Source organism: Pseudopodoces humilis, chromosome 4 (assembly GCF_049639895.1).
Source record: "Pseudopodoces humilis isolate 2021_Gansu_Grassland_sample_001 chromosome 4, ASM4963989v1, whole genome shotgun sequence".
Classification (NCBI taxonomy): Eukaryota; Metazoa; Chordata; class Aves; order Passeriformes; family Paridae; genus Pseudopodoces; species Pseudopodoces humilis.
In genome coordinates, this window is record NC_142203.1 from 60,087,446 (window position 1) to 60,099,698 (window position 12,253).

A 12,253-nucleotide genomic window follows, 5' to 3' on the forward strand; every position below is an offset into this window, starting at 1 on the left:
AAGAGAAGACTTAAATGAAGAAATTCAAAGGCATTATGAATAAAAATTCATGTATTTATTGAGGCTTTTGATTTTTAACATAACCTTCCTCTTAGGTGACATACATCTCTTTCTTTCAGCATAACTTTAATTCCAAAGATCAGATGTCCCCAGAAGGCAGCCTTACAGATGTAAGCATTGTAGAAATAGAAGCTGATGACAAGAAGTCTTTTTCAGAACAAGATCTAAAACCCTTTGACTTGCTTAAAAAAGAAAAAAGTACTTCAGAAGGGCACAGCAGTGGTATTGGAGGATCCTCGTGCATGTCTTCTCCTAGGCAAAGCGTCTCTGACAGCGATGAAGGTGAAACAACACAGAACACTTCAAGCACTGTACAGTATTCGACTGTAGTGCTTAATGGCTACAGAGACCAGACACCTGTACAAGTCTTTTCAAGGTCTGAGTCAACTCAGCCACTGCTAGATTCAGAAGAGAGATCAGAGGATCATGCTGGAGGAGCTGAGAGTACAGCACAGAGGCAGCAGTATTTCAGACAGAATGGTGGTCAGGATGAAACCAACACAGACAGGCCATGCTTTGAAAGAACACAGCAGGTTACTCATGCTAATGAGGGAGATCTTGTTGGATTTGTTCAGCTGCAGATCTCAGGTCAGAGTTCACAGCCATTGGGCCTTGGGATGGAAAAAAATACCCAGGAAGCTGCTCTATCAAATGTTTTACAGACATGTACTGAAGGACAAGCTGTGAGACCTGAAACAGTGGAAGAAAATCCACTGTCAGTAGATGAAATGCCAAAAAGTTACCTCCCACAGACTGTGAGACAAGGGGGCTATATGCCCCAGTGAGAGAAAAGACTGGCTCTGTTTAGGCCTTCATTAGTGCCTGTTCACATTTTCCCCTGTGTTTCTGATAAAGTAAGCTAGGTATTTTTATCTTCCTGCAGATAGAAAAACTGAAATTAAGTGAAGAGTAATTTGACAAAATACAGTAAGGACTGTTTCTGTGGAAAATTTCCAGTCCAGACCTTCTGGAGATTTACTTTTATGCACTACATAAAACCTTACATCTGGGTAGCTGAACGAGCCTTTGTGCTACACTGGGTGTTGTGTATCTCTTCATAACAGAATTTCACATGATTGAAAAGGTAAAGTTTTAAATATCCACATCAGCCAATAGACTTCCCAGAAGAAACACTTCTATGCGTGAAAGTGTACAAGCCTAAAAAGCCAGCTCTAGTTGCGTAGTGCAGCTTTGTGCAAAAGTAAGACTGAAACTCAGTATTCTGACATGGAAGAATACTTGTATGATACACTTTTCAATAACTTAATTGACTTACTGAATTTTGACTTGGCCCAGTGCCTCAATTTTCAGCTTACCAGACCTGCCAATCATTTTCATCCCTGTTTAAAAACCATAAAAATTAAACAGAACTTGCTATGGTGTACAAATAGGAAAACACCAAGATTGCCTAAATCTAAATGCTGCTATAGTAATCGATACTTTACCTACATTTAGATGTGCGTACACATGAATGACTGAGTAATTTGGCCTAAAAAATGTGCCTTGCAACTTGACGCACAGCAATTCAGTCTCAAAAGTGTGGAAATCAAATGACAACACAGATCACGGGTTACTTAAAGGCTTTGTACCCCAATCACTGTTTGATTATATAAAACTTCTGTGGTCATATATGCCTTTGTTTAATAAGTGCACCTTTGCTGTGTACAGCTCAAGTAACAAGCTGTAAGCTTTTACCATTTTTCTGACTGCTCAGGAGAAAGGAAATATGACCTTCCTCCCAACAGACTGCAGCTATTAGTGTGCTGTAACCTCACTGCTAATTCTGCAGGACATCCTTGAAACTGAAGGCAGCCAAAGCATTGAAGTCATTGATGCTCTTGGAACTAAAACCAAAACCTGTATTTAAATACTCTGAATTTGAACTTTGCTGGTAGCACACTGAAGTGGTTGTTAAAAATTGTTTCCTTTTCCATTGGCAATCATGAGCCACAAAACACTTCAGTGGTTGTTAAAATTCCTTACTTTGTTCTTAATGTCTCACTTTTTCCCTGCTCATACAGTTTACATATTTTTGAGGAAGCTACCTTTCTTGGAAACTTCCTCTACTAGTGTTTAAAAAAATTTTAAATTATGTGACAATAAACCCCTTCTCCAACGATAACCAGAAATTTTATGGCACTCCTAAAGATTTTTTTAAAAATTAATTTTAAATCTAATATAGACTAGCTAGCTTTCTAATCTGACACTAATAAAATTGTATTTCAAAACACTAAATGCTGTTTTGTGAGACTAAAACAAGTGTTTTATTTCTCCTTCAGCAAAATAACTATGTATTTAAGACCTGAAACCTTTTGTGCTGTGACCTCTGGTACTGCTGTTCTGTAGAGCACTTGCTAAAAGCCCTTGAAATGCCTGTGTCAGTATCATTTCATCTTCCCTTGTCTGCCAGATTGCATGAAAAGATGGATATACATGTAAATGTCCACGTCTTTTGCTTTTGTTATGACAAAATCAAGTGCAAGAGTAAATTTGTAGGATTACCTCTTGAAGTTTGGAATATTTAAAACAGATAAATAATGCAGAATCTTTTAACATTTCAGTATTCCACAGTTCCTTTCTCCTGACAGTATTTTTCTGTGTCTAGGCACTTTTTTTTTAGGCTATGTTGCAGCTTACTCTAGTTACACCTTTCTTCAGACCTTTTTCTTCCTTTCCCCACTGCACGTCAGCATCTTCAAACTCCCTCCCAGGGAGCAAACGCATAATGAAAACTGCTGTCATGAGACAGCAGACACCATCTTTGGTTTTTCAGAGGCTGAAGGAGCATTCCTTTTTCAGAACACATTTATTCTCAGAAAAAATAGCAGTTACTTTACTGGGGGATGAGTTATCTTCTCTATGCAAACTTCACAGTGACTGTAGAAGCCACAGGTAAAAGGGAAGAGTCTATTGAGCAGTGTGCGTGGTTATTAGAACTGCATTTAATCCATCTTCTCCTGAAATGCTATAGGCCACAACCTGGCTACATAGTCTAAACAGTGCTGCAGAGGTCTGGATGTTTTCAAAAACATGTTCATGATTTGTTTTAAATTATGCTTTCGTGATTCAGTAATACTAACTTTTGATAGCATGTGTTATTTGAGGGAGACTGTCAGGTATTCAGTAAGTTGCTACTTGTCTTTCTGTAAAGGGATGGTATTTTCTTCTCAGTTGCTATTAATCATGGGCCATGCAAGACTTAATTGATGTTAAACAGCAGCAAGATTCTGATTTTTAAAGTCTCTGCTAACAAGAGTTCTGGCCTGTCATTTCTGGTATCTTTCACTGTTGTTTATGGACCAGTGGTAATAAACTCGAAGAACTTAGTGAGTCCTGGACAAAGTTCTGGCTGGCTGGTAGTGACATACTCTCTTTTGAGGCAGTGCATTTATCTAGGGCTAAAATACTAAAGCCTAAGCAGGAGCTCATGGTGGGTGAACAGCTTGTAGAAGCCACAATACATACAAATAACAGGTTTACAGCTAGTTCATAAACCTGCGTGCCAAATATATCATGCAGTGTTCAGGGTTTAACAAGATTTTGTACTTCGGACTGTATCAAACAGTTGCATACAGGTTTTTAAGAGTATCTGCAGTGTAATTGTAGCAATCCACTGAAATTTTCGGAGTTGACCCTAACATAATAATTAAATAAAAAGTTTTTTTCCCTCCTCCACACCCTCCCCCCGCAATGGCTAGTGGGGCACATAACAAAATGAAGGCATTATTAAAGTTATATTTCCATATAGACACTTTCATGTCCATCTTGATTTCTGGACTGGAATTTAACGGGCACAGGTGGAAGAATAGTTGTAAGGACTTTTAATTTGAGGGTGGGGAAGGGAGGCTAGTAGAAATATATTAGCATATTGAATAAACTTCTTAAATGCAGGCTGGTTAATGCTTCTCTGTTTACAAGAGAAGTGACTATATTACCTTTGTAGCTCTATTGTGGTGGTCCTGTTAGACCAGGAGACATTTGGTTATGTTTTCTGGAGTGTGTTGGCTCACTTTAAGGGCAGATAGTCTAGGAATATCCTCTCTTGCTGTAGTGAAAGTCTTGGGATTGTTTCATACATGCTACTGTAGAAAATTAAGCTGCCTGTTATGCCTTAACATGGCAGTACAAGCACAGCAGAAGAAATTTTTTTTTTAACTTTGTTCTGGAGAGTTTGACAAATATGTGCTTGTCTGGTACTGAAGCCTAGCAAAAACTGGAAAAAACTTTGGCCCTGGGAGGATGAGGGAGTTTGCATGCTTGGGCTGAGTCCCGTTCTTGGACTCTGGAGAAGACCCATCACTTGCATGGGAAATTCAGCTTTGTAAATCATGATCTTTATCAGGTGGTTAAAACACACATTAGTATGCCCAGTATGTGGCGATCACCATGCTAATTTAAGTAATTGTTTAATTAGAGGCACATCTCAAGTACCCAAGATGGGCATCAGTGTGTGCTGCTATGGAATTGACTTCTCAGTGGGATCTGAAACTCCAAAGACTCTCAGATTATTAATAGTCTGCCCCACTCCAGGACATACACATTTTACATTGTCATTTGTATGCATTAAATGGGACTAAATACACTAGTTTATTTTCCCCATTAGACAGTGGTTGTAGTTGAGGTTAACTGTCCTTTGAATGCATTCCTTTAACTGTGTTAAAAAATTCTAGGCTGATTGACTGTAAGAGTTCATTAATCCCCATAACCTCTTGTCTGCAAGGATGGAGACATATAACCATTTTAAATTCCAGGATTCACTTGTAATGTTATACAGGAGAAGTTTATGTAAAAATGTTGAGTTTTCTGTCATGAAACAGCTGTTAGGGAATTGCAGCCAACCCAAGTCTTCAGCTTTGCTTTTGATCCAGAAAGCTGCAGTAAAGTCAAGGTATAAGTGCAAAATTCTGGAGCAGGTTGAAATTAAGTAACTTGCATTGGACTCATGAATTTCTATTTCTCTTCCTTTAAAGTGAAAGCATCAGTAAAGCAAATAAACAAACAAAAAAGCTAAAAACCATGCATATTTGCTTTCACTGTTGTTTCCTTTGTAGGACTTGTGCAATCTGAGCCATTGAAAATAAAAGCAGTGCTGACTTAATGCACAAGGATGCATTTCTAAGGCCACAGGATTTGATAAAACAAACCTAAAAATAATAATGAAGGGCCAGCTTTCAACAATTGTCTGCTTCCCTGCCTCTTAACTGTAGTGCAGAGAGAGGGTGGGCAGCAAGTACCTCCCGGAATGCAGCCTTAGCCAGTGCTTGTATTTATTTGCAAAGACAACCTGAAGGGGATATATGCAATAATGTCATTGCTACTCTGCAGAAGCACACTTCTGTAACAATAGATGAAAAACACTTATGGCACAACTGTTGACTGATGGCTGGAAAGCTCCACATCCACATCCTCCTGCTCAGACTTAAGTTTGTCAGCTGTTCTTCTCTGGGGATCATGGGCGTGGCAGATGGGCATTCTCTGCAGTGTGAAACTAATAACACCTATCACTTTCCATCATCAAAGCACATTTGTTAATGGATCCAGTCAACTCGCTGTGTTTTTTTTTAATACACCAGTTTTGTTTACAGTGTCACATATAGCCTGACACTTTGATACAGCCAGGGATTGTCTAGTAACCAATTGCTTTTATTTGGGGATAAGAAGTTACTGGTCACCCAGTTTGCTGTGCCAATATATGCATCTAGGTGAGTGGCGGTGTGCGACACAGGAACAGATGTACCAACAAGGAAAGTGCCTTGATGCTGGATTGGATGGCTAGTGAATGTAAACATTAAGTTAAATTTTGCTGTGTACTTAAACTAAATATGGCTGATTAAGCTAGTGGTAATTTGAATGCCAGCTTTAAAGGGCTTGCATACTCTGGCCAGAGGTTAAACTTGTAAATTGCTGCATAAGCTGTCTCTGTATGGAAATGTGTTTTAATACCTGTTCACTGTCTTTATTCTTTTGCAAGCTGCATGTGTATTGTCATATAAAATCTGCTTTCTACAATTTATTTTTATGGTTGGTTTTGAATGTCTTCCTCTTTGTTACCTGAGCCTGAATGTTGCATTTCTGTAGTACATAATATGCAGAAAGAAAACAAAACAAAATTCCATACTTACCTTGTGTGCTGGAGTCGATGTTTTGTAAGGCTGACCAGGTAGCAACCACAGAAGAAGAGTCTGGGCTGCTTCCTGGAATGCAAAAAAACAGAGATGCATGACCATGACATTCCTGGATAAAAGGCTACCTCATCAGCAGCAGGTGAATGGTCTTTAGTCCTGCCTTTGTAATTGCTCCTGGAAACAGATAATATTCTACCTATGTAGCCTCATTTCCATGAAAGGCATCACTGACCTCTGTCTGGTACTGCTCTCAGTCTCACCTGGGTTTAGTTCTTTTGTTTCTCATGGGTGGAGGATCCTCACAGGTTTGTATCTCAGTACTAAAAAGTACTGACATTATCACAGTTCTGAAAAAGCAGTGGTGGGTCTTCAAAGGCTGGTCACCTTCACAGAAGGCTTTAAGGTGGGCAGCTGGGGAAAAGCTGCTGCTCCTTCCTGACTGAAGTCCTCATTTGAAGAGACAGACCCCTATAAAGCTGAGTGGGCACTGGGATGAGGAAGGGGGCGTTCCATTATATGTCATGAGGAATTATTAGTGCCACAGAAGAGCCAGCCCAGGCATGTTAATGCTTGGTGGTGTTTAGATGCAAAGATTTCTTTACCAAAACTTGGGTTTACTGTACAGTAGTTCACTGACCACTGTTTCACATAAGGCCCTTCATCTTTCTAGAGAGGTGTAACATTTTTGTGTCTCCTGCTCCCCTGCGCTCACAGCTGATGAGCATTAGTGCAGTTGAGCTCCACCAGTGCAGGACAGTGTGTGCAGAGGAGGCAGCAGTTTGTCTTTTACAGGCAGCTCCCCTGCTGCCAGAGCAAGACAGGAAGCACATACCTGTGCAGTGTACACTCAGAGCACCAGAACAGCTCGGTTCCTGGAAGGAAACGGTGCCCTATCCGCGTGGCAGGGGCAAGCAGTCTGCAGCACAGAAGCAGGAGGTGTGCCTAACCACATTCTACCTTTGAACTAGCCTAGGTCTGTCCAGGCACTGGACAGCACCACAGCAACTCTGAGAGGTGCCAGCCCTGCCCAACGCTGGGCAAGGTGGTTGCAGTGCAGCTGGGGGATCTCTGCTTTGTTCTGACCAGTGATAATCACAAGAACACTGAACTTAACCTGCAAAACCATCTTACATGTATTTTCCACTCATCTGTGCTATTCATAGCAGGGTGATCCAGTGCCTTACTGACTTCCCAGCAGGCTCCATCTACACAAAATAACTAGCGGAGCCAAAATATTCCTCCCACTCCCTACGAAATAGCTAGGAAATTCCTGGATCAGCCAAGGAGGCTGAGTACTAGTGACCCAACCGGGAGCTGCAGTACGCCTTTCCCAATGAGTAATCTGACTCCAGGCTTGCCTGGAAATGGAAGCGTACTTGCACTGGTGTACTAGGCGTCGCCCTGGCTTTCCTTTTGTGGCGGCTCCTCAGTCACACAGCCAGCCTGGGCTCTGAGCTGGGTCAGGGGCCAGCAACAGGTTTCAGTGAGAGGACAGCTCTGCAGGAGCCACACAGCTCCAGCAGCTCTCAGCTGGTCCTCTTCTGCTGCTGGCACAGCCTGTTACCCGAGTGCAGTGTCTGTCATGCAGCAGGTTCTGGGCACCAGAATCCCAAATAAAGCTACTTAGAGAATGTCCCATAGAGCTGTGAGTTTCTGGGACACTGTGTCCAGGATGCAGCTGAGCAGACACGTGCTGGGACCAGTGAGGGAGGGAGCACCATGGTGTTGGGGCAGTGGGGCAGCTGCTCTCAGCAGCACAGCACAGCCTCTCCTGGCCTCTCACGGTGCTTCTGGCGAGCAGAGCAGCTGTGCCCTGGCACCCCATGGCTCGTCTAGCCCACCAAGACCCTACCAGCAGCACATGTTGCTTTTAAAGCTGGCAGGCTGACTGCTCCAGCACGAGCTACTGAATGTTTTTAATACTGATTTTCTGGAGGTTTAGCAAGTCCCCTTGGTTTTTCTTCCTCTCCTTTTGTGAGCAAAACCCCTTGTTAAGATTTTCCATCCCCCGCATTCCTGAATCATAAATCCAGGTCAGCAGCAGGCTCAGCAGCGGCCTGTGGCCAAGCAGGTCAGTATCCCAGAGCCCACTTGGCACACCATCCCCCCAGATGGGGCCTCACAGTAGCCAGCTCACACGAAACAGGTCCCAATTACCGGTTCCTTGTCCCCACGGGCCCATAGATGTGCTAGAGTTTGCTGACAGGAAACCTGTTCTCATGCACTGCTGCAGCCTGAATCACTGCCCTGCTCTGCCCAGATAAGTAATTACCACTGACCCAAGTGCTTTGGGAAAAAACCACGAGGCTCCTGAAGACCATTTCTGGACTAAACCTGTGGCAGAACATCTCTTCCTGCTTGAAGAGATTCAGCTTTTTCCCATTTTGAGGAGACATGTCATCAGCAAAAGAACATGCATGGCTGCACGAGCACCAAAGACCCACGGGGACCACCCCACCATGCACGCTGCATCTCCCCACCATCACTCAGGACTCGGTTGTGGATGAGGCAAGGGTACTATTTTGGTACTAAGGTAACTTTCCTAAATGGAGTCACTGAAATAAACTTTAAAACATGCCCTGAGTATCCTTTTATCATGAATTACATGAAACTTGCCATGTTCAGCCAGACACCTGAAGAGTGTCCCTACTTCCCTCCGCACCTTCTTCTCTCAGACACAAGAGCTTGCCAAATAGTCCCAGGGTAATAGCAGATGTCTCCAGAGCCTGCTCAGGGCTCAGTTCTTTTAGCACTCGTTATGCTCCATTTGCTGCATGTGTTTTTATTTCTCTGTCTGCTAGGTATCTTCCTTAAGTGAAACTATTAACATTTTTGCATGTGTCAGAAGGCCTCTCCATATTATGTATTTATATAAATTAATGCCAGTTAGGATAGATAATGCATAGATACGCATCTGTAAATGGAAGAAAGTTGAATCATTTTATGAGCTTAAAGAATAAGGGATCTTGTATCAGCCTTTAAAATTAGGTTGACTGTAATGTAGAGAAAAGGTCAGACTCCATGGGAGTGCAGCATGTGGAGTAACTTAAATAAAAATGTTAGCATAGAAGCACCAAAAATAAACAAACACTGACAGAGTACAAATTCCTTTAAAGGCAGTGAAACACAGACTTGGCCACAAAAACTCAAGTAAACAGAGATACCTTGCACAACCATGTGCCTCCAGAGAGAAACTCTAGTTAGCCCTATCATTAAAGAAAAAATCAATCCTTACAAAATTAAACCTCAGTCATAGGAGCAGAACAACCACAAGCTGGAGACAATGCATCCAAGAATTTATCTGAAAACATAGAAACAAAAGAACAACCCAAGTCACCACAAAACAAGCAGGGGCATGTGAGGGATTTACCCGCACAGCTGAGTTCCTACCCATATTAGACACAGCACTGCCAGCTCACTTCCTGAGACATGAGCTACCTTGGTCCTACCTTAGTTCAGGAACCTGGTTGTGAAAAATGAGATTCACTCGCCTGATAAATTTTAAAAGGTTTAATATAAACAGAGAATAGGAGACAAAGATAATACAGCAAAGGGTTAAAATGCCTGGGTGCTTGGCTCTCTGCTAAGAGCACACCTGGTGTTTTGGAAACACTAGCCCTGCTACATGGATTTATGCGTATTCAAACTTTTCCAGGAACTTTTTTTTTTTTTTTTTGCATGGTCACTCCTTGGGCCCTTTTTAGAGCATGTGCTCTTCAAGTTTGATTTCCCTTTTATCATTGTTTTATTTGTGCTGGGGTTTTTCCTTCTACAGGCGGTCAGCATTGATAGCAAGGTTGAATAGCCTGGGCCCCATCCATCTGTTCACTGGAGGTTGTTTTGTACAGACAGGACATAGCCCTAACATCCAAAATTTTTCTTGACCTATGCCTACAAACTTTTTAGTTACTAGCAGAAGAAAAAAGAAGAAGACATAGCAAAAGCTATTCTAACATATATTCATCTTAATACTTGTGAAAAGCCAATATCACAGTATGTATTCGTAACATGGTCCATATCTACAAACTAGCAGATCTATTAATAAACCCAAGGCTTAGGTAATTTCACAGCAGTTTGTTTGGTAGTTTTGCCTACAAAAAGAGGCAGCGAGGCTGGGAAAGTGGGAATATGTGCTAAAAAGGTAAAAAGGGATGGGAACAAAGGATGGGGGCAACCTCTATTCGAGCTCAAGCATCTCTTCTCAGTCTCACCATACTGCATCAGGAGATGTAATGCACAGCTTATTACCAGGATTGTCCTTTACTTAATAAAGACAGTACACAGAGAACCTGCCCTCTGTGCTGGAAGAAAGGTGAAAAATAGCAAAATCTAAACTCCTGTGTTGCTTTTCAACTAAAATGATTCAACACTCCCCTGCTTCCTTCTTTGCAGATCAAATGTTGGGTAACCTTGTCTGGTCCAAAAACTGTAGACACCTTTCATCAGAAGTGTAAAAAGCAATTAAGCTCTCCAGAAGATAAAAGCAAAAGCAGAAGAGAGATGCAGTCCCTAAAGACAAACAGTAGTCCAAGCCTCTTTGTGAGCCAAGCTATAAAATAGCTAGAGATGAAAGCAAATGCATGGAGCATGTTTGAAGGAGGTGTGAAGTCATGGGAGAGAGAAGCAGGCAGCAAAGGCAGCAACCCATGAACACATGGCTGGATATGAGCCATGTGTTCATGAACACATGAACACTGGGTATGAGCATTTCTGGGCAGTATGCTAGTGACAAAAAAGCTTTACATTCAAAGCAAAGACACCACCCCACACTGTTCAAACCTTTCTGTGTTCAGAGGATTTAGAAACAGATTTTGTAAATAAAAAAATCTGTAGCTCATAAACTATTGATAGTGTAGGCATAAATTCCTACACTAAAAGGGAACAAAACATAACCAAACAGGAAAAAGAAACAAAGGCTAAAACCCCTCCCAGCTCAAACCTTCTCAGCTAACTGTTTAAGACAGCAACAGAAATACAACATGGAGTCCATGTCCAGACTTAGCAGACACTGGCTATGAGAAGATTCACTGCAGAATTGTGCTGGGTTCATTTGATATAATAAAGAAATTTCTTGCATTAGGACATAATTTGCCATAGTAATGTTTTAGAAAGTCTTTAATGCTCCTTTGCTTCAGAATCAAATGTTTGGTTTAGATCAATGATGGTCCAAGTGGATATCCAGACCATTAACTATGATTATGATCTTATGCTCATTGTCTCTGACATCCCTAGATACTCTTGCATAATCTTTTTCTGATTATGAAAAGGGTTACTTCTTTGTTAAATTCCATTAGACATACTCATGTCATGCTCATGGTAGTGGTGAAAATTCTGTAGAAGTTAGCCTTGGCTAGGCTACTACTGCATTCTGAGCATAGCAATGGCAAACCCATTGAATATAAATAAAGCTACTTTTCCAAGAAATAAATACTCAGAAACTGCAATTCTATCAGGTCATACCCTGAAACAATATACTAGTTGGCTCAGCAGACTTGCTACTCATCAGTGTGGGGCTGAGCAGTGCCTGGAAATCAAGGCAACATAAGAGGCTGAGAAAGATATCAGTAGAGCCATTCCAACTCAAAAGTCTTAATCTCACTACTCAATAGGACTAGTCAATGTCAAAGCAGCATTTTTAAAATATAAACCACCCTATTATAGCCTAGTTTCTTTGACAGCTTGAATTGGGAAACAAGCCCAGTGCAGCCTTAGATGTTCTGTTCAAACAGAATCCTCATCCCCCAGCATATGAGTTGTGGGCTAACCCTCCACCCTCCTCCATGCCCCCAAAGCCCACTTGAATAACCTGAGTAATTCAGGACCCTGGGAAAGGATATCTCTAATCTGTAGTTGGGGTATCTCAGGACAGCCTGCACCCTGGAGTTTTAACCTCTCAGGTAAAGTCAGATACATGATTGGCTTGAAACTGTGCCCCTTTCTGTTGGGTGAGAGCACTTTCTACACTTGTCTCTTTTAAGAGCTGAAGAAGTATAGCACAGGAATGGTGGTACACCCCAACCTCACTCAGCAAGTGTTTGAAAGGGCTGTGGTATTTCAACACCCTCAGA

General features: G+C 41.7%; 1 protein-coding gene across 1 annotated transcript in view; it reads left to right on the forward strand.

The window, feature by feature from the left end:
• Positions 1 to 6,181, forward strand: part of IL6ST (interleukin 6 cytokine family signal transducer) — a 31,242-nt gene extending 25,061 nt beyond the window's left edge. The window contains exon 16 of the mRNA XM_005531161.3: positions 120 to 6,181. Coding sequence (XP_005531218.1) covers positions 120 to 845 — 726 coding nt within the window. The 3' untranslated portion in view covers positions 846 to 6,181. The remainder of the gene's footprint in view (positions 1 to 119) is intronic.
• Positions 6,182 to 12,253: the final 6,072 nt, after the last annotated feature.